The sequence below is a fragment of the Amborella trichopoda genome, chromosome 3, assembly GCF_054954075.1.
Source record: "Amborella trichopoda isolate Santa Cruz 75 chromosome 3, AtrichopodaSantaCruz75HAP2 v2.0, whole genome shotgun sequence".
Lineage (NCBI taxonomy): Eukaryota > Viridiplantae > Streptophyta > Magnoliopsida > Amborellales > Amborellaceae > Amborella > Amborella trichopoda.
This window is the reverse complement of record NC_142338.1, coordinates 49,520,333-49,547,111: the sequence shown is the minus strand read 5'-3', so window position 1 is coordinate 49,547,111 and position 26,779 is coordinate 49,520,333. Positions and strand designations below refer to the sequence as shown.

The window sequence follows — 26,779 nt, the reverse complement described above, 5'->3', positions numbered from 1 at the left end:
GTATATTGTAATAAATTATCTAAACGGTTCATATCACCCCAAAAATAAGTGTTCATAGATCTTCAAAGTCTATACTTTTTTTTAGTTTCAAATTTTATTGTCAATGTTAGAAATTGATTTTAGAGCCCTAATGGAAATTGCTGTCATTGAAAGTACTCTCTACATGATGATTTGAAGTGAGGCTTTATTTTGTTTTCATAAAACCTAAGCCTTATATAAACTTCAACCATTATAAAATTACTCCTAAGGCAAACGATTAAATAGTTGAAGTTTCAGGTGCATTGATAAAGGGTGCAGTTTGTATAGAGCCTAAGAGCCTACCTTTAAATAGTATCCAAAATGTAGTCTTAATATTTAAAATCTTTGTGATAGCCTCAAAATATATTTTTATATTTATTTATAAAGTTTAAAGCTTCAAAAATAGTGTAGAACAACAGATCTATGAAAAGTTTAAAATCTTGAAAATTGAAAATCCAAAAACACATTACAAAATACACTATTTCCAAAACTTGAATCCATTTTTTTCTGGTGTCCATGCTTCTTGATGTTGAGATGATCAATTTGTAGATATTTGAACATCAAAATAACCTCTTCTAGTGAAATTTTTGATATAGGCTCAAATTTGATTGTTTAAAGCCTCGGCTCTATATAAACTTTTCTTGTTGATAATTTCCCTTATTATCAATATCACGAAAAAATACACTTCATTCTTTTCAAAAAGAACGTTTTGCTCAAGTTATACAGTCTTACAACCGAAGCAACATTTGTTAGAAACTTTTGAATTAATTTTCCATATGGGAAAAAAATACTAGTGGCAACATATCCCAATATCAAGACCTTTATCAAACAATTTAATCCTGATAAATTTCATGTCATTATAATGAAAAATTAACAATCCTCCTAAATCATTGCTTTATCAAAAGAAATGCCTAGTTAAAAATTTTGATTAGAAGCTAGTAATGAAACAAAGCCCAGTAGAGAAAAATGGGATAAATATACAAAGTACTCGGACCAATTTCTGAAAGGAAAAAAAAAAAGGGGCAAAACCAGACCACAGAAGAAGAAACATGGATTAGTATCATGGAGCAAGCCTCTGGGGGTCACGAGGGAAAAGAGAAGTTTTGCGTATGTTGTTAAGGCCACAGAAAAGCATCACCACACGCTCCAATCCTACACCAAACCCACCGTGAGGAGGCGCACCACACCTGCAACCAAATCCGGAAAACCACTTTAAATTTTGAGCAGGGGGGAGGGGGGGGGGGGGGGGTCACAGGTTTAAACACAAACTTTGAAAGCATTTGGGCCAAGCAAGATGTTGGCACTGGCATTGCTTTCAATCGGGACAAGTGAAATTTTAACAGAGAAGAAAAAAAAAGGAAATAACATGTTATCTTACCGGAAGCTATCAATATAAGTAGATATCGTCTTCACATCAATTCCACATTCCTGTGCTCGACTGGTCAAGAAATCGGCATCATGAACACGCTGAGCTCCTGAAATTATTTCCTCACCTGGACATGGGAAAACAAAATGCAGGTACTTCTCTTAGATGGAACTGCATATAAGGATGGGAAAAAGGAAAAAGAGCCATGCTTTCAAATCCTTCAATCAATATAACGGTAGCTAATTTCTCCAGGAACAGTTTAAATCACTCATTGATACAACAGATAAAATTAAAGTAAAACGAGACCACAGTAACCGACATAATAGGAATGACACATCAACGTGACAAAAATTATCTCATAATGGCGTCTGGTTTGACCACACCCTATTGAACAAGCCAGCGCAATCCAGCTCTAATATAACTAGTTTGTTGCTCTTGAAATCCATAGAAATAAATCAGCCAAAGACAAATCCATTAGCTAGACAAACATTCACCCGTATAATACCAGTAAGGCTAGTTGGTGATGTCCATGTTTACTCAAAGAAGATAGAACAGATGTTCAACTCTGACCTTTTATGGAAAAGGCCAAAGTGAAAAGAGCACATCTGCTGACCTGGTTCAGAGAGACCTTAGTCCAGTCAAATGAGACTTTACTAGTGTCTCCAAAGGATAGCTAGACTGGACTAAGGTCCAGTCCAACTAAGACCAGATCAAACCCATGCTTCTACTTGCTTTTCAGTGACACTGGTCCACAGCTCTTAAAATGCCAAGAGATTACTTATCAGCAGCATAGAATTGTGTAGGAAACTGTGTTTTAGTTTAAGATGCTTAGGCAATGCTTCTTCCTAATTCTCTAGCATATCTCATAAACTTGTTGATTAGTGAGTGCCCAAAGAGAACCAGCACCAGATTTAACACTGACAACAACATGGTACCCTTAAACAAAACCTTATTGATAAATAGAAGATAGTTATATTGTAAAAAGTCAATTATAAGAAGAAAACATCATCAACCAAGTTCACCCACGAGAATGTGAATAATAATGCATTGAGACTAGATTTTCTTACCACGGATGAATACATCGAATGAGTTACTGTACAAATCATCATCGTAACATGGCATGGTGTAAAATGGCCGTACAGCTAGAGGATAGCGGTGAAGTATATAGAAGTCAGTGTCATACCTAACATCAGTAGAAAAAATAGGATATTCAGCACCATCACTCCAGATTCAAGAAGATCAAGGGCAAGGTAAATTAGAAAAAAGAGAGAGGCCTACGGACTCACTTTTCCCGAACAAGCTGACCCAAGTTTCTCTCTGTTTCTGTATTTAGATCACCCAAGGGATCTGCTTCAAAGCCAGCTTCCTACAGTATAGATTTTGAAATTATGCCGTAAGTCATATGCCAGCAATGGGATCTTTTTAACAGGTTGATTAACTTGAGCTTTTTCTTTTAATAAATGAAATACCTTGAGCATTTCAATCCCCTCTTTGAAAGTAATTTGCAGAGTTTTCCGTAAGTACTGAACAAATCGAAAACAAAAATATCAATAATTGGAAGCTGACAATAATAAAATACACATAAGAAAATGGTTAAAGAAGAAACAATGAAACTAGTGGCAATACTGAAAAGTGCTACTGAGAGAGCACAGAATGGGAATATCAACCGATGCTAGTTCAACAAAAATGAACAACCTTGAGAGAATGTCCACCCCCCTTCTTCTCAATGAGGACTGCTTAGAACTAGTTCTATTTTCATTGTTTCTACAAGTATACATTTCATTTAATCTTGAAGTACTGCATGGGTTCCTAGCATATAGCAAATTTTCTCAGAAAAAATTCAAAGACAAAAAAAGTGATAAAGGAAAACAAATAAACAGAGAAACATTGGCATCTGAAAAAGAAGAAACAGTCATTCAATACCAAATAAATACCAAAATGACATATTAGGACACAAGATGGAGAAACCCCACCTTCAGAGGTTCAAATGGATATTGCTTGTTTACCGCTTCGAGCTCCTTTTTGCACATCCGATTTAATCCATCGAAAATATGCACAAATAATCTGTCCAGAATGTCCAGTACCTGTATAAACATAGCAATTTTTTCATTGGTAGTGCTCCTCACTGAGATCCAAAGTACATTAGAAATCACCAAAGAAGACCACAGATATTGCTGGGTACATTTATTTATTGAAGAAAACAAGCTCATAATATGTTCAAGTACCTCAAAATAGTGCTCCTTAATTTCCATTTCCACATCAAGGCCTGTAAACTCACATAGGTGCCTATGAGTGAAAGAGTCTTCTGCCCTGAAAACATGACCAACCTCGAAAACACGACCAAAATTACCACAAATTGCCATTTGCTTGTGTAACTGTGGGGATTGTGCTAGGCAAGCAGGTTGACCTTTGTAGTCCAGTTTAAAAACTGCCGAACCTCCTTCACTTGCACCCGCAATTAACTTTGGAGTATGGATCTCAACAAAATCTTCAGATGACAAGAACATTCTAAATAGCTATTTTCAAAACAATAACAAGGTTATTAAGAAAATCACAAATATAAAATAATTGAAAATGGACTCACATGATATGGTAAAATATTAAAACCAGAAATGCCATATGTAGTATGGACATGGCAACAAAAGATAATAAAACAAACCAAACAAAACAAGACGAGATATATGCACATCAAACAATAAGAATTAGCTCCAGAACATAACTGTACATGTAAATCTCCAAGTTATCTGCAAATGGATTTCCAATAAAGCTGTTAATCCCATCAACAGTGTTTAAAGAAATAGAATATCCACAAAGATGGTCATCATTCTAGATGCATTCAGAAAAAGTAACATGCATTTCTGCAACTCTAACAACTCCGATATCCCAATGGAGCTATCCCATGCAATGTAACCCACATGCTTACATTTCCAACTTGATATTGAATGCGAAAAATCCCTTGATTGGCAGGAGTGCGAATGTCAAGCACTCTGTTGTTCAAACGAGTATCCTGACCGACCCGAACAAGCTGTTCTCCAGTCTGCATATTCAAGGACGATGATGTTAGTCATGAAAAGTAAGAAAATTACAATGAATCAAAGAAAGAAGATGTTAGAAAGATGCATCTAGTCCATAGAATGCTGAAAGATGTTTTGGAACGTTTGGCACACAAATTTAAGTAAAACCATCATTTATCAACATGAACAAAGATTGTGTAAAATATCAGCAACTAATTTCCAAATCAATGTTATCAAGATAACTTTTGAATTGGTTAATGGTCTCAATATCCTTTGCAATTGTCCCATCTTATGAGTTAATATTACAATTTTCATGAGAAAGAACATGTACCCCTTCAAAGTAAATAAAATGCAAGACATAGAAAACATAACAATAGAATCTACATAACACTAGAAGTCTAGAACATATTTCCTCCGTAAACAACAAATCTTGCCTGCTCAGCTTTTATGAATTCAGTTTCACTACGAGCTGCATCCTCAAGATTAAAGGGTAAAGTTGGAATAGCTCTACTGATACAGAATACTTTTCTTCCTTGAACTTCCACCTGCAAGAAATGGAAGATGGATCATGCAGAAAAGCATAGAGGATGATAATCTCTAAATGAGTCCAACCCAAACAGAAACAAAGATTGTTTAAGGCAAATGGGAAAGCATCAATAGAATTGAAGACTGGGAAACTTAAATGACTGGTTAAAGTAAAACTACAAAGATATTCGACATCAATAAAAAGTTAAGGACAAGTATCTCTTACTAAACTAACATCATAAATTACATGAAAATTGCAAATACAAGAATAATACATTAATGCACATGCCCACTGACATGCAATCATGTAAATGGTCTTTGACACGAGTGAATACATGCAATATAAACACACATTCACCAGCTTGATAATTTCCCCATAACACAAAACTCCAAATTAAGGTTCAATTACTAGGCTCGGGCTAGGAACTTGGGCCCTGTTGGAGCCGAGTAACTCAGGGAGTCCAAGTAGACTCGCCTGAATAGTGTACAAACCCAAAAAGGGATTAAAAAATAAAAAACTACGTTAAAAAAGTAAAAACCAAAACTATAAACAACATTAAAAGTCCAAAAACGATGAAAATAATATAAAATATAGAACTTGAGAAAAAAAGGTTTTTAGCTTAAAACAATTGAAAAAAAATCCAAAGGGAAAAACGAAAAAATATAGCATATGATAAAAAAAAAGGATCGTATACAATGAGACCATTTACCTTTGGTATAAGGAGGTCACAATTACTTACAACCATCCGATGTGAAATCTGATAGCTTGGGTGTGTCACAAAGTTCGAAGAAATTTCTTTTGAACTTTGAGCTTGGTCAATGAAATATATGCAGCCACCCAATTTCACATCCAATGGTCAGGATTAATTGTGACCACCTGTACCAAAGATAAATGGTTTCATTATATATCCCTAAGAAAAACTCACAAATCAACACCAAAGCCTCAAAAAATTATATAAAACATTTATATATTGATTTAGTAAAAAAATATATATTTTCGTATTTTTTACGATTTTTTATAGAACCAAGTTTGTACCTTGGATCGACTAAGCAAGGTGCCCAGTCTGAGTCGACTAGGCAGGGTTTTAAAACCATGCTCCCAATTTATACCAACGTATGGGACTTATTTGAGAGCAAAATCAGCCACTCAAATGGGTGGAAACCACAAAAATACAAGAGGAAGCACTCAGATAGCAATACATTTATGCAAAAGACAAAATACTACTTCCAAAAACCATTATGCAACTGACAAAATAAATCTTACAAAGCTGCAAGCATTCAAACATTACATAAAATATACTAATGCACCAAGATAAAGCATACATAAAATATACTAATGCACCAAGATAAAGCATGTCCAATGGAATCCGACTGTATCCTGGAATCTTGCAAACTGGAAAGGTAGATTCTTATCTTTGGATGGTAGGATTACCCTCATTAAGGCCACTTTGGCCAACATCCTGGTATATAAGATGTCTCTTTTCCAAATCCTTGTTTCCATTGCTAATTACCTTCAGAAACTCATGAGGGGCTTTCTTTGGAATGGGGAATCTCAAGGCCACAAATTCAACCTTGTTGCCTGGGATAGCATCTGTACCCCCAAAAAATATGGTGGGCTTGGCATTAGAAAAATTACCCTTATGAATTCTGCCTTATTGGGTACATGGTGGTGGAGATTCATCTCCCCCACACCCCTTGCTCTGGAAGGAGGTTATCAGTGCCAAGTATGGCATGGGAGTGGACACTTGCTGCCTGGATCCCCTTTGCACCATGCATCTGGTGCCTGGAAGTCTATCTCTTCCTCTAGATCCCTGTTCATTTCTCACACTAGATTTCAAATAGGTTCTGGCTCTAGAGTTCGGTTCTGGAAGGACATCTGGATAGGTGACCAATCCTTGGATCTTCTCTTCCCCTCTCTTAGTCTCTTTTCCTTTTAGCCTCAGATCAAGATTCTCTTGTGGCCAATTATGTGGAACGCAGGGGCTCCTCTTTGATATGGACCCCAATTTTTAGAAGAAACCTTTCTGACATGGAAATCACTCTCTTAACTCCCTCCTTAATTTACTCAATCCTGTTTTTGCTTCTCTTTCACGCTTGGATTCCTTAATATGCACTCCCAACCCTTATGGGGATTTCAATGTCTCTTATTTTTACTCCTCTCTCCTTCCTCCTTTGAATCCCCCTCCTCTCCTCAATAAAATTTGGTCCATCCCGGTTCCTCTTAAGATCCAAGCTGTCGCCTGGGTCCTTCTTCAAGGACAAGTTCTAACCTTGGATCAACTGCAGAGGAGAGGCTTAGGTCTCCCCAACTGCTGTTCTCTGTCTGCAAGATGAGGAATTCATTCTTCATCTTTTCCTTCATTGTGAAGCCTCTCTTCCCATTTGGTTTTTCTCCTCAAACTCTTTGGAATCCACTGGGTCACTCCCGCCTCCCTACCCCAGCTCTTCAACTCCATGTTCTCCCCCCCATTCCCGAAGAACTGTCGTGCCCTTTGGCGAATTTCCATTCTGGATATCCTTTGGTCATTTTGGTTAGAAAGGAATTCTAGGATTTTCAGAGGTATTGCTAGACCTTTGTCACCCATAATCGATTCAACCCTTTCTTTGATCTCCTTATGGGCCCAGAATATATTTGTTTATAAATCTCTTACCCTCTCAAACTTTAGAAAGGATTGGACTTTCTTCTCTCTCTTGCCTGCCCCTCCTAACCAATCAGGGCTATTTAGATCCCTCTGCAGCCTACCTTTCTTAAAGTGAACACGGATGGGTCTTCTCTTGGAAACCCTGGACCCTCAGGCTTTGGAGGTACGCTGGCAAACTCAAAAGAAGTCTTACTTTCCTTCTCTCGCTATCTAGGATTTTCAGATGCTACTACTGCAGAAGCTGTGGCTTTGCTAAAAGGAGTTAGAGAACGTCGCTTGTGGCTCGTCAATAACATGGGATTTTGGTAGAGGCTCACTCTATCAACATTGTTAGTTGGGCTTCAAGCTGTACCGACCCACCCTGGCGCCTTCACTCCATTTTTTAGCAGATCACCTTCATTTGAAGATCAGTCCCTTTTGATCGATTCAACCACATTCGCCACGATTCCACTTCTTCTTCTTAACCTCTCTCTCTTCTTTCCCCCTTATATATATATATATATATATATATTCATGTTTTCTTTAGAATACAAGGAAGAGCAAAATTTGGATATTATCTAATTTACTAGTAATCAACAGGGACCATTGCTGTTGATATAGAAATACTGCAAAGGCAAGCCACGTAAAGTGAAGGTTTAAGTTACTCTGAGAGCATAGACAATAATTATGTTCCAAATCTTTGCTAATTTTTCTGATTTATTCCAAATTTAAGCTGCATGTTCCTACCCAAATATGAATCTCAAATGCATGGAATCATCGGACATATGGATTCGATTAATTCAGTCCACATGTAGCTAGAATCATTGGAAACAAATACTATAAATTAACCAAAGAGTATCTAGATTCAACAATCGTATCATTTCTACAGGAATCAAGCTTGGATTCAACTACCTTAATACAAATACAAATAAATAAGTAAAATTGAGCAGTTCAATGCACATAAGATGACAATTGATCAAAAAGGGGAAAGAAAATCCATATTAATTTACCTGTTGAGAGGTGCCCTTAATTTCCATTCCAGGAACTGAGACCACCCCATAGACATCAATATATGATTCTCTGCTCAAACCAGTGACGAATTTAACCATCTGTTTACTGACAAACCCTGGAGCAACAGTGAAAACACATTGCACTGTGAACCCCCTCTCTCTCACTACAATGAAAGCCATGTTTTTGCTCACAGCTCGAATGGTTTGAGCCTGTCCTCGGATCAAAATCTCTTTATCCTTGAATTCATCTGATAAGGACTTCACTTCGGTCCATGCTTGACCACTGATCTCCTTAGATTGAAGCTCCTTCAAAGGAATATCTCCGTAATGCGAAGCCAGAGGGTCTGCTTCATCAACTGGAGCTGCAGAGGCCGCCATTTCTTGCTTTTTCTTCAACCTCTCAGCTTTCACGGCTTCTTTCTTTGCTGCTTTCTTGCTAACACTTTTAGGAGGTTCTTCTGGAGTTTTCTTCACAGAATCTCCATAAAAGGAGCCATCTTTGTCTATTTCAGAGAGTTTCAAGGGAGAAATTAGGGTTTCTGGAGAGGGCTCAGACGCCATTGAAATGGGAGAAAGGTTTCATTGTCCAACTTTTGTTTTAGGGGCTTTCGGGGCTTTGTTGTTGCTTTCTTTCTCTCTAGAATGTTGGGCTCTCTATATTCAGTGGCAGCTTGCTTTCTGGATTAAGAATCTGATTCTCCAATGGGTGAAAAACGGCTTTTTCTTAGAATGCGGACTTTGGGTTTCCATGAGATAATGGCTAAGTTCTAATGTATAAGAAACAGGGGCGTCTTGGTTTTTATTCTCTATCTACAAATGGGATTTCGTCATGGAAACAGATGCTTCTTGTTTTGTATTATATTTGGGTCTTTCTTACGGGCTCTGTGTCTATGATTTGTATTATTTTTTAATCTTTCTTGCGGGCTCTTTGTCTGTGAAGGTGAAGCAGAGATTCGAAAGAGAAAATTGAGGCGAAGGGTTTTAGGTAGGGTTGGCAATGACCCGGACCCGTACCCACTGGGTACCCGACATGAATCCGGGTATAGGTCTAAGTTTTCAACCTGCGGATAGGGTGTGGGTTCAATAAAGGATATCCAGATAGTTTCAAGTTTGGGTGCGATCTTGCTATGCCTGACCGGGCAGGTATATTTAAAAAAGCTAAAGCCCCAACTCTATACTCGTTTCATTACTTTTTGCTTCTCTAGTTCCTCAAATGGTCAAACCCCATCGCAATCTTTCCTTACTTTTTTGGAGACATAACTCACTCTCTCTCTCAATCTCAAATCTCTCTCTCTCTCTCTAACCGCCCATCCCTCAAAAATTAGTTCTCTTGTTTACCATTGTGGACTACAAAAAAGGAAGCTCATACTGAGGGTGGCAATGGACTCGATTAGATTCGAGACCCAAGGAGATAGACTTGGGACCCGACGGGTACGGGTATGAGTCTAACTTTTGAACCTAATGAGTTGGATCTAGGTTCAAAACCTATATCTGAATACATTCGGGTCTGAGTCTAGGTTTCGGTCTAGCTGGACTCGACCCATACGTGACCATTGCCATCCCTAGTTTTAGGGTGACCTAGGGAGAAACGTGAGCATTTTAGTTTTAACCAAAAAAAAAAGAACTAGGTATGAACGTCATTTTGGAAAAGTTTGGGTAGTTCATAAATTTCTTTTTTTATTTTTTTCTTAAATGATATTTTAAGGTGCAACTTTAAAATTGTTGAATAAAGTGCAACCTTGATGAGGAAAATTTTATATAAGGTTCACAAGGTCTTTTTTTTCAATTAATTATAAACGTCTATACAAATTCTGATTTACCATTGTACTCTATTAGGATTCATATTCTGAGTGAGATCAACAGTCCCTATATTTTTTCTCTACTTCCAACCATATCTTTTTTAGCCTACTTCTTATCATTTATTAACTTTCAACTTGAACTAACTTGCACTTCCTAATCAGTATTATTTTAACCTTCAACTTGAATTAACTTGTACTTCCTAATCAGTGTTATACTACGTATGCACCGTACATGGTCAGCCCATCTAAATTTAGTTTCTCTCATCTTATTGCATATTGGTATCACACCTAATTCGATGTGTATGTTGTTTTTTATCACCAAACATTCCATTCTATAAAAGTAAAGCTAGTCTCCCAGCTCCATCTAAATTTATTTTATCTCATCTTATTATATATTGGTATGACACCTAATTCTATGTGTATGTCGTTTATTGACCGCGAAACATTCTGTCCTATAAAAGCAAAGCCGGTCTCACATATGTCATATAGAACTCTCCTTTCAACTTCATTAGTATACAGCAATCACTTAAAACTCCAGCTACACATCTACACTACGTCCACCCAGCTTTAATTATATATGCGACATTTTCCTTAATCTCTCTATTTTCCTAGATTATCGACCTGACATCAAAAGTGTAAAAAGTTTATATAAGGTTGTAACCTTAAATTTTAGAATTAAGGTGTACTTAAAAAATCCATTGGAAAAAGCTGTTTTGAAATTAGAAAACCCTCTAATTGATCATCTCCATATCGAGATGTAATAAAAAAAAAAAAGGAATTTTGAGTCCCAAAAATAATACATTTTGCAACACATTATCTTTACTATCTATTTTCAAGTGTTTATAAATATACTTGATTAGAACAATTTTTGGAGTTTAAAATTTTATAATTAGTTATGAAAATAAATTTTCAGGTCATCATAAGAATTTTTTACATCAAAATTACATATTATGATAAAATTTAAGGTGCGCCTTACTTTGATTGCTTAATGTTACAACCCTATGCAAACCACACCCTTTTGATAATGAACGCGGTTAGCTTGCAGCCAAGTCTACACATGTAGAAATGCAGGCTTGGCAATAAATATATTTTTCAAACATAATTTGATCCTAATGTTTGGAGAATATATAATATTTAACATGAAGATCTTGAATATGAAATAAAAAAATAAAAAAATTTATAAACTAAAAATAATAATTATATTAAAAAAACATTTGGGCCGTTAATTACAATTATTTTCAGATGGACCACCTATTTGCATCTATCTTTTAGATGAATGCTTTGTACCTCCGGACCGCATCATGCAGAAATGCAGTCCAGCCCCGAAACAATTGTTCTTTGATGATTACCTCTAAATCAAACTGAATAAATTTTTCTATATTTTTGGAACCGACAGTATAAGGGATTTGTAATTCTCCTGAAAAAGTAGATATTAATGTTGTACGAATTTGGGAAATTGGAAAGGTGCATCACCTGTAATAATTTTTCTCGCTCAAAAACTCTCGTCTCTTTCTTTATCTGAAATATTTGCAACCAGAAATTAATTTTTCTAAATCCATGTTTTTATTTTTTAGCTGGTCTAGATTCCTTTGGTTAGTTTTTAGTTTTGAGTTTTGTTTCACTTTTGGAGTTTCTATTTTATAGTTCGTAAAATTTCTTTTAATTTTTTAGGGCTTTTTGGCCCTTTGCATAACTCAACTCACCCGAGTTACTTGTCTCTGGCCAAGAACGAGTCCCATGACCAAACGAGTCTAAAAAGATTAATCTTTCTCTTTTAAAAATACTTCCTATATCTTTCAATGCTAAAACATTCAACTCTTATAAATCTACCTCTCTTTCAGATATTTCTCCCCATGTATTTTTCAATCCTCACCAAATTCTCACAATCCATCTCTTTCAAAAAAATTATCATTGTATCTTTCGATCCTGATAACCAGAAATATAAGTACTTCTGGTTTTCTGGTGATACAAAAAAACCACTCAATCTAAATCCAATTCTGCTTTGAAATCTTCATCCCTGCCTCTCATCTCAAATCCCTTTGAAAAGCATCTTTAGCCTTTCAAACACAGACAACATCATAACTTTAGAAGTGGCCATTCGAAAGCTCAGAAGTTTTTCAATAAAATAACAAGACTCCTGTTTCATTTTTCGCATTGAGAGATGCTTATATAGTTTAGTGGTCATTTGTCCAATATCAAAGAGCACTTGTTGGGTGGAGCCTGAAGATCTGTGAATTGGTTTGTTATGGCATAGAGGCATAATAAAGAAAGATGGAAAGTCACTATCAAAGCCCTTAAAACAATGGGAGTGATAATCTCTAAATCTCATTTCATGCTCCAATGGAATCAAATCCCATGTTTCAGTTTCCTGCATTTCTATTAACTATGAAAATTTATCGATGTCAAAAGCCTTGTTCCCCCCCAAGAAAACAAAAATTTGCTAAACTCGAAGGATTATAGTTTCACAATGCTTCACAACATCATAATCTCTGATTAGAATAATCACAAGACTATTACCTAGTTGACACAGACGGCTTTTGGCCATATGAGGCCGTTGTGTCTCGCACACAAATGGTTACCACAGACTAAGGATTTAAAAATTTGCTGGGTCGAGTTGGAATCGATCGATCCGATCTGAGAACCAGTGGGGACAGTTCAGTCCCCACCACAGATTGGGAACCAGCTGATTCTCTGATGTAATCAGCCATTCCTGTCAAGGAATTGGCCAATCCAGCCCCACCCTTGTTTTTGCATTATTTTAAACATCCTTATTTTACTTTTGCTATCATTTCATCACCATTTTTGAAGCAAAACACAAACACCAATTGGAAAAAAAAAAAGTTGAAAACTACTGCTTATAAAAATTTATATATATATATCAAAAGAACCATCAGTAACGCCTTACTATCAGAAGAGGTGAAACATTTCAATGGACACATGAGAGAGAGAACCAACATCATCTTGTCAGCAGTTGAGCCAGAAATCATGAGACTCAAGGGAGAAGTAGTGAGAAAGAACGAACCAATACAATTCACAGAACTCAGCCTCGCCAGAAAGAGATATAGAATCAAGTATCAACACAATCCACTCTCACCATATATATTAACGAGAAGAGAATCAGCACAATTCACCATCACCACCCCCTCTCGTCCCCTCCATCTGCACTAAACCCCCCTCCGTCTCCACCACTCTCCTCATCTTCCGCCGCTCTGCTCCTTCATCCAAATATTGTTGGTATCCATAAGACCCGAATCCCCACAACGCCAACAGCAACGCCGCCACCTTCACCCCATCCATCTTATCCCTAAACAGAAACACTGCCACTATCGGGACCAGTGGCAGCGACAATGTGCTCACCACATTTGAAAACAAAGATGACACCACGAAAACCAAACCCACAACACCCACTGAACAGATCTGCCACCCAACCGCCATCCAAACAACGACCTGTGTGTACCCTGCTGCACCGCCTGCAGTAAAACCCGATGCCTCCTTCCGCAGCTTCCGCCACTCGCCGCTCCAAAAAATCCCTATGACGCACACCAATGTCGCCACTGCCGATGTCCAAACCTGCATTCTTAAAATCCCCGAAATGTTTTGGCATCTCCATCTTGTTGAGACCTTTTGCATGAGAGAGAGGATTAGGGCATACAGGGCAGAGGCTGCAACCGTGCATATGAAACCCAGGGCATATTTTATACGGGAGAGGCCCGGGGGACGGTCTGAGGGGGACTGGATTGCAAGAAGGGCAGATGAAAATGTAAGTAAAACCACTGAGTTTATAGTAAGAGGCTTCAATGGTTGCTTATTCAATAAAAATGAGAAGAGGGCATTGAAACCAAGCTGAGAGGCGCATATGAGAGAGTAAGTGGAGACAGGGAGGAGGGCGACGCCCCATGTATAGAGCATGTTGTCTCCTATGATCAAGAGGCCGAGAGCTACATAGGCTAAAGCAAGTGTATGAGAGCTACCAGTACTGCTATTGTCGCCATTCTGATCTGAGGAGGAAGAGGGGTGATGGTGTTTTGGAAGATAGAAGAGGAGGAAAGGGAAGAGGAGAGGGAAGGCGACCGATTGGACGAGAGTGGCCAGCCATTTGCTGTTGCCACCCTTTTCGAAGTAGAGGCGACTGAGGAGCGTGGCGACGGCTTGGCCAAAGAGGAGGGAGCAGGCGTACAGACCGACCACTAGCCACCGCCCCCAGCGATGACTGTGGGGAGTGGTTGTGGAGGTGACTGTCATAGTGTTATCGGTAGAGAGAAAACAAGAAGAGTAAGAATTTACAATTGATCTCTCTCTCTCTCTTCAAATTTAGAATTAGATCTCTCCCTCTCTTCTGATAAATACCTGTTTCGTTTTCTCCCTTGTTCTCCCTCTCTATCTCCTCAAATTTAGAATTAGATCTCTCCCTCTCTTCTGATAAATATCTGAATCGTTTTCTCCCTTATTTCTCTTGTAGGGTTTTGGGGTTTTCTCGGGCTTACTGCACCAAACTCCACCCTCGGATTTAGGGCTTGTCCATCTTTTTTTTTCAAAAAACACAAAAAAAATATCCGAGACTCTCTCTGGACTTAATTTTTTTACTCCCTCTGTCTCTCTAGAAAGTTAAATCACCTCCCTCTCTCTCTCTCTCTCTCTCTCTCTCTCTCTGGCACAATATTCAACAAAATATGAAGGAGATCAAGTCCCCCATTCTATCAAGCTTACCTTGGCTGCCATCGTCCTTGTCAGGTTGCTGGTATTTAAGCCTGGCATCCATTGAAAAGATGAAGAATCAAGAGGACCACTCCTCTCTTTGTCTTTCTTTCACTGTGTTTTACTCTGTCTATATTTTCCTGTTCGGTACTGCGTTTCTCTCACTTGGGCTGTGGGCCTTTTGAGGAGGTGGATGGGGTATGAGAAACTAGGTCCCAGTTTTGTATTATGCTGTTCAGGCTCTTATGCTTCCTGACCGAGCGGCAGTATTAACTGTAATTCCAGCCTGACCGAGCGGCAGTAAGACGTTGGATGGAGATACAACGCATTCGCTTCTCTCTCATCTTTCTGATGATGAGATCTCACTGGTTTTTCTCTCTCTACTCGCTCCGCCTCTCTCTCTCTCTATATATGAATCTCTGATGAGATCTCAGAGGTTGTTTATCTCTCCAAGTGGGATAGCCATTTATCAAATCTTTTTCCAACCGCTCTAAGCCCTAAAATATTAATATCCCTACAAACAAGATGGGACGCCACATTTGACTTCAAACGCAGGTACTAAACAAATATCACCACACGCACCAAAGTCAAACGCAGGTGTGGTGCGACTCACGGAAAAGACAAAAAGGCCAGGACCATTACGTGGTTGAGGACTGGTGGGCTTCACCCCTTGTTTCGACCTCCGCATCCAAGATACGATCCAAATCCCCATTTCTTATTGGATTAAGTTTCTGTAAAGCGTAGAATCTAACACACCCACTTTTTAGGTTTGCACATGAATCTAACTCCCACTTCTACTTGAGATAAAAGTGAGGGGTCAAGGAAATGCGCCCGCAATCTATACTCACTACATGGCATATTTATGAATTGGGCCTTTCAACAAGAGACTGCTGTATCATTCCAAGGAGTTAAAATAGTTTCCTGTCGTATATTTCCATGGCAAACAACGCCATGTAAACTGGTGCCGAAAGTGTGACTGTAAAAGGTTTTTCATCTGATGTGGAATACCACCTACTAGCGTCCATAAAGCACAAAGTAAGTCGTTCTCCCAACAAGGATACTAAGTAATGGGCAACAGCTCCTCATCCACCAGTTCTCTCAACAAGGATACTAAGTAATGGGCAACAGCTCCTCATCCACCAGAAATGAACAAGGGAATACATGGGTTCGCAAGGACCACTTGTAGGTTTGAGATCCAATCATCTCTCTCTCTCTCTCTCTCTCTAGGACCACTTGTAGGTTTGAGATCCAACCATCTCTCTCTCTCTCTAAAACAAGAAAAAAGGATTTCTAAATATATAGCGCTACAGCTCAAACTACCATATTCAGAAATCATGATAAGGTTATGGATATGCATATTCTAGACGGCCAAGCCTCTCAACAAACCTTCCCAACGTGTCTGAATACAAACAATTCCATATACGAATACAATTATCTCTTTGGACTCTACCATGAAAAGGAAGCCCCCTCCCGCGATAACAGCCAACTTTCTCTCTCTGAAATTTCAAACTTGCACTTCTCAAGGGTTTGGCACATTAATCCGCCAAACTGGAAAGAGAGAAACAACTTGAGCCGAGTCCACAAACGAATGGACCAGAGCACACCGATGAAGATGGAAACTAGTTTCAACAAGAGCATCCGCCTGCTTGTTGCTGGCCTTGTGATGTGTTTGCATTCGTAGCCTTGAGATTCACGTCAACCATGTCTTCTTGTTTTGTCGAAGAGAGAGTCTCCATTCCTGGAAGAGCAGCAGCTATCTTTCGAAACAGAGCCTGCATAAGTGTAGTGGCAGCTTTTAAGTTAAAAGTTTAGAATCAAGCATAATATTTTTCTTTCTAGTCTATTAATACAGAATCATTGAATGAAAGGGAATTCACATTAGGCCCAAGGAGAGAGCAGAACCTTAATGTTAAATCCAGCCTTGGCACTTGTTTCGATGAACATCACACCTAGATCACGCGCTTTGGCTTCCCCTTCTTCAATTGAAACTTGCCTGTTACAAACAAACCTCATATAAATACACTGATAAGCAAAAAATTCTTAATTATATAGTACCTTGTGACAAAAAGTAAAGCACAAAGCGTAAGACAGTTGAAGCTCAAGACAGTTGATTGATATGTACTGAAATATTGATGTATGGTACCTTAGAAATGGATACAGTCTCTAAGACAGTTGAAGCTCAAGACAGTTGATTGATATGTACTGAAATATTGATGTATGGTACCTTAGAAATGGATACAGTCTCTCTCTCTCTCTCTCTCTCTCTCCCCCCCCCCCCCCCCCCCCCCCCCCCCCCCCCCCCAACCACCCCAACACAGTTGCAACTGGTAAGGCACTCAATGGGAGAATAGGAATATCAAGTAGAACACATGCAAAATCTGTTAATAGGAAATGCAACCATTTACTAGATATATGTTGAGGAAATAAGACCATTTCTAAAACAAGGGTAGAAGCAAACCATACTCCATGAAAGTTAGATACCACATTACACAGCCAGGTAATGACAGAAATATCATTATCCTACCTAAATGAGGTGCATACCATCACGGATCAAGTTTGGAATATTCTTAGGTAAATTAGATGACAAAATAATGGAAATTATTGGGGGAGGGGGGCAGAAAAGAAAAAACAGAGGAAACCATAGTCACAGATCCTAGCATCTGACATTCATCCAATGAGAACAGCGCTTCAGCCCATACACTTGGAATGAGTCAAGTTACTCGGACTCAGTCCCCCTGCAGAGACACAAACTCTGGTACGAACTGTTTATAGTTTACTTCTATTTTTACTGATTTTATATTTTTAGCTTTTTATTTTTACTTTTATTTCTTACCCCATTTTTGGGCAAGTACACTACTCGGGCATGTCCACTCTCACTTACCCGAGTAACTTGGCTCAGGTTTGGGTAGGGCCTAAGTCCTGAACCCAAGCCAAGTTTTCGAACCTGGATAGATGTCCAGAGTTCTCTTGACACACCAAGCGTTAGCCACTGTGCAAAACCAAGTTATTTTATATTACGATGAAGATGACGATGACGAAACAATGATTCATGTAGCAGGGATGCATATGTAGACATCTATGTAAAGGGGTTCCTTCATGACGTTAGGTTAATTTGCTTGCAAAATAAATAGAAAACAACATCTGTAAAAAATATTTTCCACAATTATTATGCACTCAAGATACTCAGCTCGATTTAATATCAGAATAATAACGTGAGACAAGTCAAAGAAGGTAAACCAGTAAAGACTTACAAGGCTTATCAGCCAAACGTCAAATAAGGCATACCAGTCAATTTACGGAAATGAATGAAAATTTCATCATAAAGAAGATAATGGGAATTAAGAATAATATAAAACAATAATAACTTATTCAAAGTCAATTAAACTCGCAAACCATCACCTCTTGTCCACAAGATCCGTTTTGTTTCCAACAAGGACAATGATAACGTCACTACCACGCTCAGTGCGTACTTCCTCAATCCACTTAGAAGTGTTCAAAAATGATTGTCGGCCTGAAATACATAAAATACATAGCAATGCAAAGGGTAGTCAATTTCTTACAAACAAGATAAATCAGTTCTCCATACCTTAACCAAGAAAAATATTCAACAAGAGGAACCCCAGAGAATGTACTGCACTAAGAATCTGGGAATAATTTGCATCCAAGCTTAGCTAAAACATAATTATTTGATGAAAAAAATGAAGCAGATATATGAAGCACTACTTAAATGCAATTACTTTGCGGATCTTTTTGGTTTTCCATGTTAGATCATTTCAACTACTCGTGATGTTGGAAAAGTTGCAAAATGAGCAAGGCCATAAAAGGACCACAAAAGGGTTCATGAGGAGCAATTCCTGACAAAAATGCACATGCATGAATTTCGTTGCAGTGTTGCACTAATCCTAATGAACCCAGTCCTATGTACCATTACCAGAGAATTGAAAAATACACGTACGTAAACATGCAAGTATGCACACAGGCACAGGAATCATGATAATAATTCATGCACAAGCACTTGAGCATATACAAACCAATTGTTAACTTCCTATATATATCACCACATGATCCTGCCATAATTCCATATCAAACCAGTTAGAACAATCACATACTTGCAACATCATATACAATGACTGCAACAGAGGAATCCCTGATGTAGCTTGGAATAAGACTCCTAAATCGCTCTTGTCCAGCTGTATCCCTGTTAAAATGAAACTTTATCATGTATGAGTAATAACGTGAAGAAATGATAAGGCACTGGAAAGCTCACACGTACAAATAATCAATCTAAAGGCATGAACCTTGGTAATTCATATTTGGACATAATGCAATTGAAAAACAAAAAAGCGAACTTCACTAGTACTTTAATTTTCTAACACCAATAGGCTCGCCTATCTAAACATGTAGTAACAATTATCTTGACCTAGAAACCTTGTGATGCAATCTACTCTTTGTACATCCATGGGCACATGTGAGGCAGCAGAGTGCAGTAAGTCTTTGACAACCAGATACATTTTACATGACTAAGTCTAGTTTCGTGCATATCATTAGATTCATTCCAGCTCTCTGTACTACGATATATCTATCACACCAAAAGGTAGTTGCCATAGATCTATATAAGAGAATAGAGGCACTATGATCTTATGTATCATAGTTACGATCTTTTGTATTAGAATTATTAATAAAGGAGCAGTTCAGTTATTTTGTTCACAACTTCATTTGAATGTGTACAAAAATCCATGAAAAAGAGTTTCCCTCTTTGCCAAGTTGATGGATGTTTCAAGCGCCATCTCACAATCTCTCATTCTTCTAAATTCAGTTTCATCCACCTATGGCAAGCCCTTTATCCCCTGAAGAGAAAGATAGCCTCCGAGGCTGCCTATTATTCAATACAGTGCTCAGAACAACCCTACACCTCTACCCCAATAACCCCTCTACCCCAAACCTCTTCTCCAGCCACCACCGTTTTCTGAACTCTGAATCCTTCAGTAACAAAGAACACTCTGTTTCTCATCCCACTGAATTCAGGATTGCCAAATTAGTTGGTAACCAGTACAATCCTATATCTAATACGGAAACTAGTTTCCTTGGAGATACACTTGAGCCACAGAAGAAACAAATGGTTAAGCATCTACAAAGGAAGCGTGATATATTTCCTTGTTCAATGATAATTAGAAAATGGTAGACATCACAGCCTCCACAAGCCATTGGAAAGAGTGGGTGTGCCATAATACCAAGCCATTTTATACATCTTGTCCAGAGCTCAAATGAGCTTCCTAAGACCATAATTAAGACTCTAAGAGCATCATTCTAATCAACTTGCAATAATCAACAACCTTTTAGAATGTATTAACAAGTCTCCAATTGAGCATTCCCATCCTCCCATCTCATGTTTTAGCAACAAACCTAAGGATCTTGAAAGGGGGGAATACAGGTGAAGAGTCCACAGAAACAGATATAGGATTTGCTCAATCTGATTCACACAGATGTCTTAATTTGGTTCTCTGCATGCTATAGGGGTGAAGAAGGAAAGATGGATCACAACATAAGGTGGTTACTGATCAGGGGTTGCTTGCCTCAATCAATATTTAATATTGGATAAATGTTCTTACCAAGAACGTCTTTAAAGCTCAAGTTTGATGGAAGTTCGGAAAAAAAAGGCAGCTCAAGCAGGCTTCAATGGAGTAAATAGAAAAGAAGACTAAATTTTCAAATATTATGCTTGGCTAGCCCTTGCTGATCATGTTTCAGCTTTGCTAAAACACGTGTTTAAGCTCTGCTAATATTTCAGCTCTGCTCAAATATTATGCTTAGCTAAATTTCCAGGTACGAATGGATCTTGCTCATCATGTTTTAGCTTTTGATGACCAATATTTCACTGCTTGGACACCTATGCCACATTTTGTCTGGGTTTGCATGTCTGTTATAGTTTTTTGTTTTGTTGTATCTGTTTTTGGTTTCTAATATTTGCCAATTTATTATCCAAGTCTGTGTTTCACTTACCTGTATTATGTGATTGAATGGTGGAACTCATGCATATACTCATTGCTGCATATTTTGAATCAGATACTATGGAATGTTCAACTACTTAATACCTGGATCATCCTTTTTTTTTTGCTACTGAGAGCTCCCCTGAGCTGGTAAGTTTCATGGTTTAAAGTTCAAAATATCCAGGAATCTGGCTTTTGGATTTTTAACATTTGGTCTAATAAGGGTGAGGACATTAAAATTTTCCTTAACCATCCCAAACCTGCGTACAAGAGGTGCATTAGGTAGGCAGCCAATGTAAAAATTTGCCACTCTTATCATGAATCCTACACCTATGTACTAAGGATATGGCCCTTGATAGAGAAGAATGGAAGAACATAATTCCTATAGCCGGCCCCAAATAATTGGGATAAGGCTTGATGATGATGATGCTTGGCTGGCCCTCATGGTGTAGAAGATTTCAGTAATGTTACAACTCAGAACCTTTTTGTTTAGCACTGGTTTTCCTTGTTTCCCCAAGAATTCACAGGCATTGGGAGCAAGTCCTTAAGCGGCATCTTGTCGGCTTAGAAGGCAAGGAAAGTCATTTGCAAACTGCACCCCATTTTGTGAAAATACTGGACAAGTTGTCTTGAGTTTCTGAGCCAAGCAAGTGGTCAATAGTTGTAGGTATTCTAGAAACGTTTTGTGTTTCTAGCATTTTTGTTCAGAAAAAGGAACCGAAAGAAAAAAGAAAAACTTCATTCAGTTGTTATTAAACCCTAAACTTCACTTCATAGAAGTATCAAACACACAAATAACATATATAATGGGAAACTCCTATTTGTTTCCAAAACAATGTTATTTTGGTCCTAACATGTAGTGACTCCCAACCTTTAATAATATAGAACAAAGCCAATAAGGATATATTAAGTTATTAAATCATGTGGTATATTGAGGAAGACGTCGTATATAGAATTAGAGTTGGGTGGGCAAAGTGGAGATGTGCAACTAGAGTTTTATGTCATCGCTACATACCAATGAAGCTGGAGGAAAATTTCTATAAGACAACTAAGAGACCAGTTCTGCCTTATGGGGTGGAATGTTTGGCGATCAAGAAACAACGTGCCCATAGAATGAGTGTAGCTGAGATGAGGATGTTGAGATGGATGAGTGGCAAGACAAGAATGGATAAAATTCGAAATGAATACATTCGAGAGAATTTAGGTGTGGCACCAATAAGAGATAAGATGAAAGAAAGTAGACTTAGGTGGGCTGGCCATGTGCAGCACAGACCCTGTACAACAATTAAGAGGGACGAGTTAGTTCAAGTGGAAGGCTCAAAGGGGCACATGGTAGGCCCAAAAGGCAATGGTTGGAACGAGTAAAAAAAAATATGCGAACTTATGACCCTTAATAGAGCAGAATGACGGACTAAAATTCATGTATCCAACCCCAATTAGTTAGAAAAAGGCTCTGATGATGATGATGAGTTCATGTGGTATACTTTGAGGGGTCATTTGGATACCTGAAAATATATTGTCTGTGAAATATATTATGGGCGTAATACATTACCCACGAATGGATTGTAACTGTTTGGGTAGTATTTAAATGCAACTTGGGAAATACATTGCTCATGTTTGGCTGTCTGTTAGAAATATGAGAAATGCATTACCATCCAAATATGAAAAATATGGCTATGTTTGGCTAACATGATTAGACTTTGGTTTCAACATGATAAGTCATTGGAATAATATGATTGGAATAACATGATTTTAATGTGATAAGCCTTGTTTTTATATGTTTTTTATAGAAGCCTTTCAAATGTCTCTCTATATACAATTTCAAATAAGCAATAAATTTATGATAACAAAATCAAAATCTTTATGGTACCCAAAGATCAAAATTATTGATCAATGGAGGAACAATAGCACGATTTTGGTTCAATAAGATACCAAAGTGGATGATTGACTCATTCCATACTAGGAATCAATTTAGATTTCCCCTTACTTTCACTTACCAATTATTAAAAAAATTTGTTTGTATATGAGAGTACAACCCAAATTGGGGATAGAGGGATATAGAAATTTTTTATTATGATTGCAGTAAAAAATTATCCTCGTTCAAATTAATTTAGATTACCCTTTTCATATCCCCTACTTTCACTTTCTACTCACCTTAATAATTATAAGGTACACGGTATACTTAAGAGAGGGAAATGTTTTTTTAAGCGGGGATAGGGCAGAGAGACTCACGCAAAAGATTTCCTTCCAGAGATTACCTGTCAACTTCGTAATAGATTTTTAACCCCTCACCGCGCGTAATGGATTTCGTGATTTTTGGAGAAATCTCGAGTAATCTCGTCTAATGTCTTTCCATTTCCTTACTTTAAAGTGTACCCAAACAGTATAAATATCATATTTCCTTATAATCTATTGTCACGTTATAGATTTCCACGTACCCAAACGGCCCCTTAATGAACTCTTCTATAGTTAATAGTCATTGCTACTCAAAAATAGTATACATCAAGTCGCTTGAAGGACACAATCAATAGGTTGATTCACCAAAAATATAAATATATATAATAGAAATATCATCAGCACAAAACATTGTCCCATTAGACAGGGATTCTTCACTAACTCTGACTTGTGCAAGGGAGTCCACATCTGGGCTTACCAATTCATGTAGTTCATTGAAAGCATAACAATGACAATCAGTAGTAGGAGGAACCATTCATTAAACAGATAAAAGATAATTTTCTTTCATTTATAATATAGCTAAATATAAATTGCAATCAAAACAAACTAACATGCTGCAATTTATTGGTAAATAAAATAACCTATTAATGCCAAGCTTACCAGAGCTGCAAGCGAACTGTTCGATCTTCAAGGTACATTGTCTTTGATAGGAAATCAATTCCAATGGTAGCCTTTATATAAGAAAAGTATCAATTAACCACAAGTCCTCCAAAACAAAGATTGATAGCAATGAATTAATCTAAGAATTACCTAAAATTTATAACCAGGATGCCTAGGCTGCTAAATAAATAGTTAAATAACAAATAATAGCAACCAGAAAGCAAATAATGAGAAGAAATTTCTGCTTTGGGAAAAAAACATTTAAGAGGACTGCGTAGAAAGCAGGCACATAACAAAACTTCAAAACATCCTTCATTGATACTATAAATTTCACACGCTATTTTTTCCTGGCAAGAAGACACATGATTGTCCTTGCTATCCTCAAGAAACGCCAGAGAGTAAAACATAACCGTTAGTTTAAGCTTGCAACTTCCCGTGTTTATCCATTCATTGACATTGCAAACCATAAATTTCATTAGATCTAAAAATAAAATTCGATGCAATGTAAGCCTTAAAAATACTTAATGTATAATACCGACCTGAAGCAAGGCTCAGAAAAACAAACAAAGTGCAAGCTAACATTTCCTACCCAATTCAAATGCTCATCAGTCATATAAATTTGAAGTGACACTCAAAAACCAACAGTGGAAACTAAGAAACCTTGAAAAATATACACTAATAACAAGAAGACCTTCGGCATAACGATAACATGAAATACACAGCAAGTGCAGCAGCATCTCAAACGAACAATGCACAACTGAACATGAAAATTCCAAAGTCAAGCAAAGTTTTATTATCAAAAGGGAACCAATCAAGAATGGAATTTCAAAAAATGCAACAACACCCATTGTAGTTTGGTAAGTGGCACCTCAAACATCAAAAATTGCATTAACAAACTATTTGAGGGGAAAGCTACAACTTAAAAAGTCCTGATAAGGAATGGAAATGGCAATCACCCAAATAATTATATATCACAAAATTATAGTGCAACATGCAGTTCAACTAATGGATCTTGCACAAGTTCCAAGATTAATGGGCTAGCAGACGCAAGGTTCTCCAATAAACCAACCTGCTAAATAAATCATGGTCATTACTCATGACAAGGAAAATAAAACAAAGACACATTAGACATCGGGACTAGATATATAAGAGAGCTCCAACTAACAAACATCTGAATGTGAACACTTCCCTTTAGCGGAAGTTGTCATCATAAAATAGGAAAGCATTTCTCACAATCCAATCCGACAGGATCCACAAACTCATAATTCTAAAAACTAATTACCAAATCAAATGGATCAAGAAGACAAGAACTTTGAGAAAAATCAAATTGATCACTATCAATATACTTATTACACATACAATAACCATAGCTCCAAAAACACAAGGAATGAGGGAAACAAACAAATGTACAAGAGCGATCCTCTAGAATTAGCTAAAAGGAACAGAATTGAATCATTAAATACCATGACAGCAAAAAGAGTAAATTACATAAATGGTTTGTTGAATATTATTGGAATTATTAGGGTGACTAGCTAGTTAAAATAACGGAATAAAATGATGTAAAAAATCGACGAGGCCAAGGGAGAGAAATTTAGAGAATTACTATCAGAAAATTGAAAGCAATACTGAAAATAAGCTCAAAAGGTGAATAGATTTCATTTTCATTTCAATAATTAGATATCTAGATGGAGAAACAGGTGAATTCACCAGAGATGAATTTCACAAGTATAGCAAATCTTATATGAGAATCAAGCCCGTTAAAGCAAACATTTCTAATTCATAACAGTGAATCAATTACTAGAGAGACAAAGGAGATACTTAAATAATAATATGCTGATCTGATAAATAGTGAAGGGCTTTACACGAAGACAGGGCTACAAATATAAAAGATCCGAGTTATGAGTCAAGATTCAAACATTAAGAGAAATAAACTTGATGATCAAAATAAGATTTCGAAGCAGATAAATTTTATCCAAGGTAGGCCCTTGAAATAACAGATCTGAATTCCTAATTACAGATTTAACATCCAGAAAGAGGAATAGAGTTCTAATCCACAAACAAGTTTAAAATGGAGAACTTCGGCTCAAAGATGGAAGATGTAGAGAAGGAAAGCATAATTGCTCATCGAAAATGGAATATTCAGATTAGAAAATGGAGAATTATGAATCAACAAGCAAATATCAGTAGACAGACAAAGAGAGAGGGAATTGACTATGACCTGATAAGTGTTATCGAACTTGTCATACATAAATCTGGTGATGATGCTGGTCTTTCCAACTGATTGATCTCCAAGGAAAACCAGCTTGTATTTCGCTAGAGGAGAAACAGTCGCCATGGCTAACCTTCCAAGGTTTGATCTCTACTCTCTCACTTTGAATTTTGTTGAAGGGGTGGAGTCGATGGCGGCTAAAGAAAGAAAAACGCTGGTTTATTGTCAAAAAAAGAAAGAAAAAGGCTGGTTTTATGAACTGTAATGTTCTGCGAAAGAGGGCTCACGCTTCAAACGGAGATATATCAACCCTCGGTTTTATTTATTCACCTATTTTTTATTCAAAATATCGGCAATTTCTATGGGTTCATTTCGGGTTTTCAATGTGTAAAAAGCTTTCGTTCAAAAACATTTTTGAACCAGCAAAATGCCAACACATAGTTTCTTTTGTAGGGGAGGAAATAATATTCTAAAAAAAGAAAAAGTGTAGAATTAAAGATGCACCTCAAAATCGGAAAATGTTGTTTTAATGTTGAAAACCCCTCCAATTGATCATCTCATATGTATGAACATGAAAAAAAAAAAATGATTTTGAGTATCATAATTAGTGCATCTTGCCATACATTATCTAGAGTGTCAAGATTTTCATATGTTTATGGGAAAGGTTTATATAGAGCCCAGGCTCTAAACCATCAAAGTA

The 26,779-nt window shown here is 37.4% G+C and overlaps 3 protein-coding genes across 5 annotated transcripts; all 3 read right to left on the bottom strand.

Moving 5' to 3' along the window:
- Positions 1–838: 838 nt before the first annotated feature.
- On the bottom strand, positions 839–9,226 carry LOC18429097 (aspartate--tRNA ligase 2, cytoplasmic). 3 transcript variants are annotated; one of them, XM_088861095.1, is made up of 11 exons: positions 8,555–9,226; positions 5,634–5,800; positions 4,833–4,943; positions 4,308–4,421; positions 3,610–3,900; positions 3,358–3,468; positions 2,854–2,907; positions 2,671–2,750; positions 2,452–2,567; positions 1,397–1,511; positions 839–1,205 (listed from the first exon to the last, which is right to left on the bottom strand). In XM_088861095.1, exons 2-11 carry the CDS (start codon positions 5,667–5,669, stop codon positions 1,079–1,081), a joined length of 1,155 nt encoding a protein of 384 aa, XP_088717221.1. In that variant the 5' UTR covers positions 5,670–5,800; positions 8,555–9,226; the 3' UTR covers positions 839–1,078. The 3 variants fall into 3 exon arrangements, with proteins under 3 accessions (XP_088717221.1, XP_011621478.2, XP_088717220.1); XM_011623176.3 differs by lacking the exon at positions 5,634–5,800; XM_088861094.1 differs by lacking the exon at positions 5,634–5,800 and having other exon boundaries at positions 4,308–4,409.
- A 3,979-nt stretch (positions 9,227–13,205) lies between these two features.
- LOC18429095 (putative purine permease 11) lies at positions 13,206–16,001 on the bottom strand. The gene is made up of 2 exons (XM_006838388.4): positions 15,061–16,001; positions 13,206–14,588 (listed from the first exon to the last, which is right to left on the bottom strand). Exons 1-2 carry the CDS (start codon positions 15,110–15,112, stop codon positions 13,471–13,473), a joined length of 1,170 nt encoding a protein of 389 aa, XP_006838451.3. The 5' UTR covers positions 15,113–16,001; the 3' UTR covers positions 13,206–13,470.
- A 334-nt stretch (positions 16,002–16,335) lies between these two features.
- On the bottom strand, positions 16,336–26,350 carry LOC18429094 (ras-related protein RABH1b). Its single transcript, XM_006838387.4, has 6 exons — positions 26,089–26,350; positions 23,871–23,941; positions 19,158–19,246; positions 18,448–18,559; positions 16,951–17,041; positions 16,336–16,820 (listed from the first exon to the last, which is right to left on the bottom strand). The coding sequence occupies exons 1-6, from the start codon at positions 26,203–26,205 to the stop codon at positions 16,674–16,676; spliced, it is 627 nt and encodes a 208-aa protein (XP_006838450.1). The 5' UTR covers positions 26,206–26,350; the 3' UTR covers positions 16,336–16,673.
- Positions 26,351–26,779: the final 429 nt, after the last annotated feature.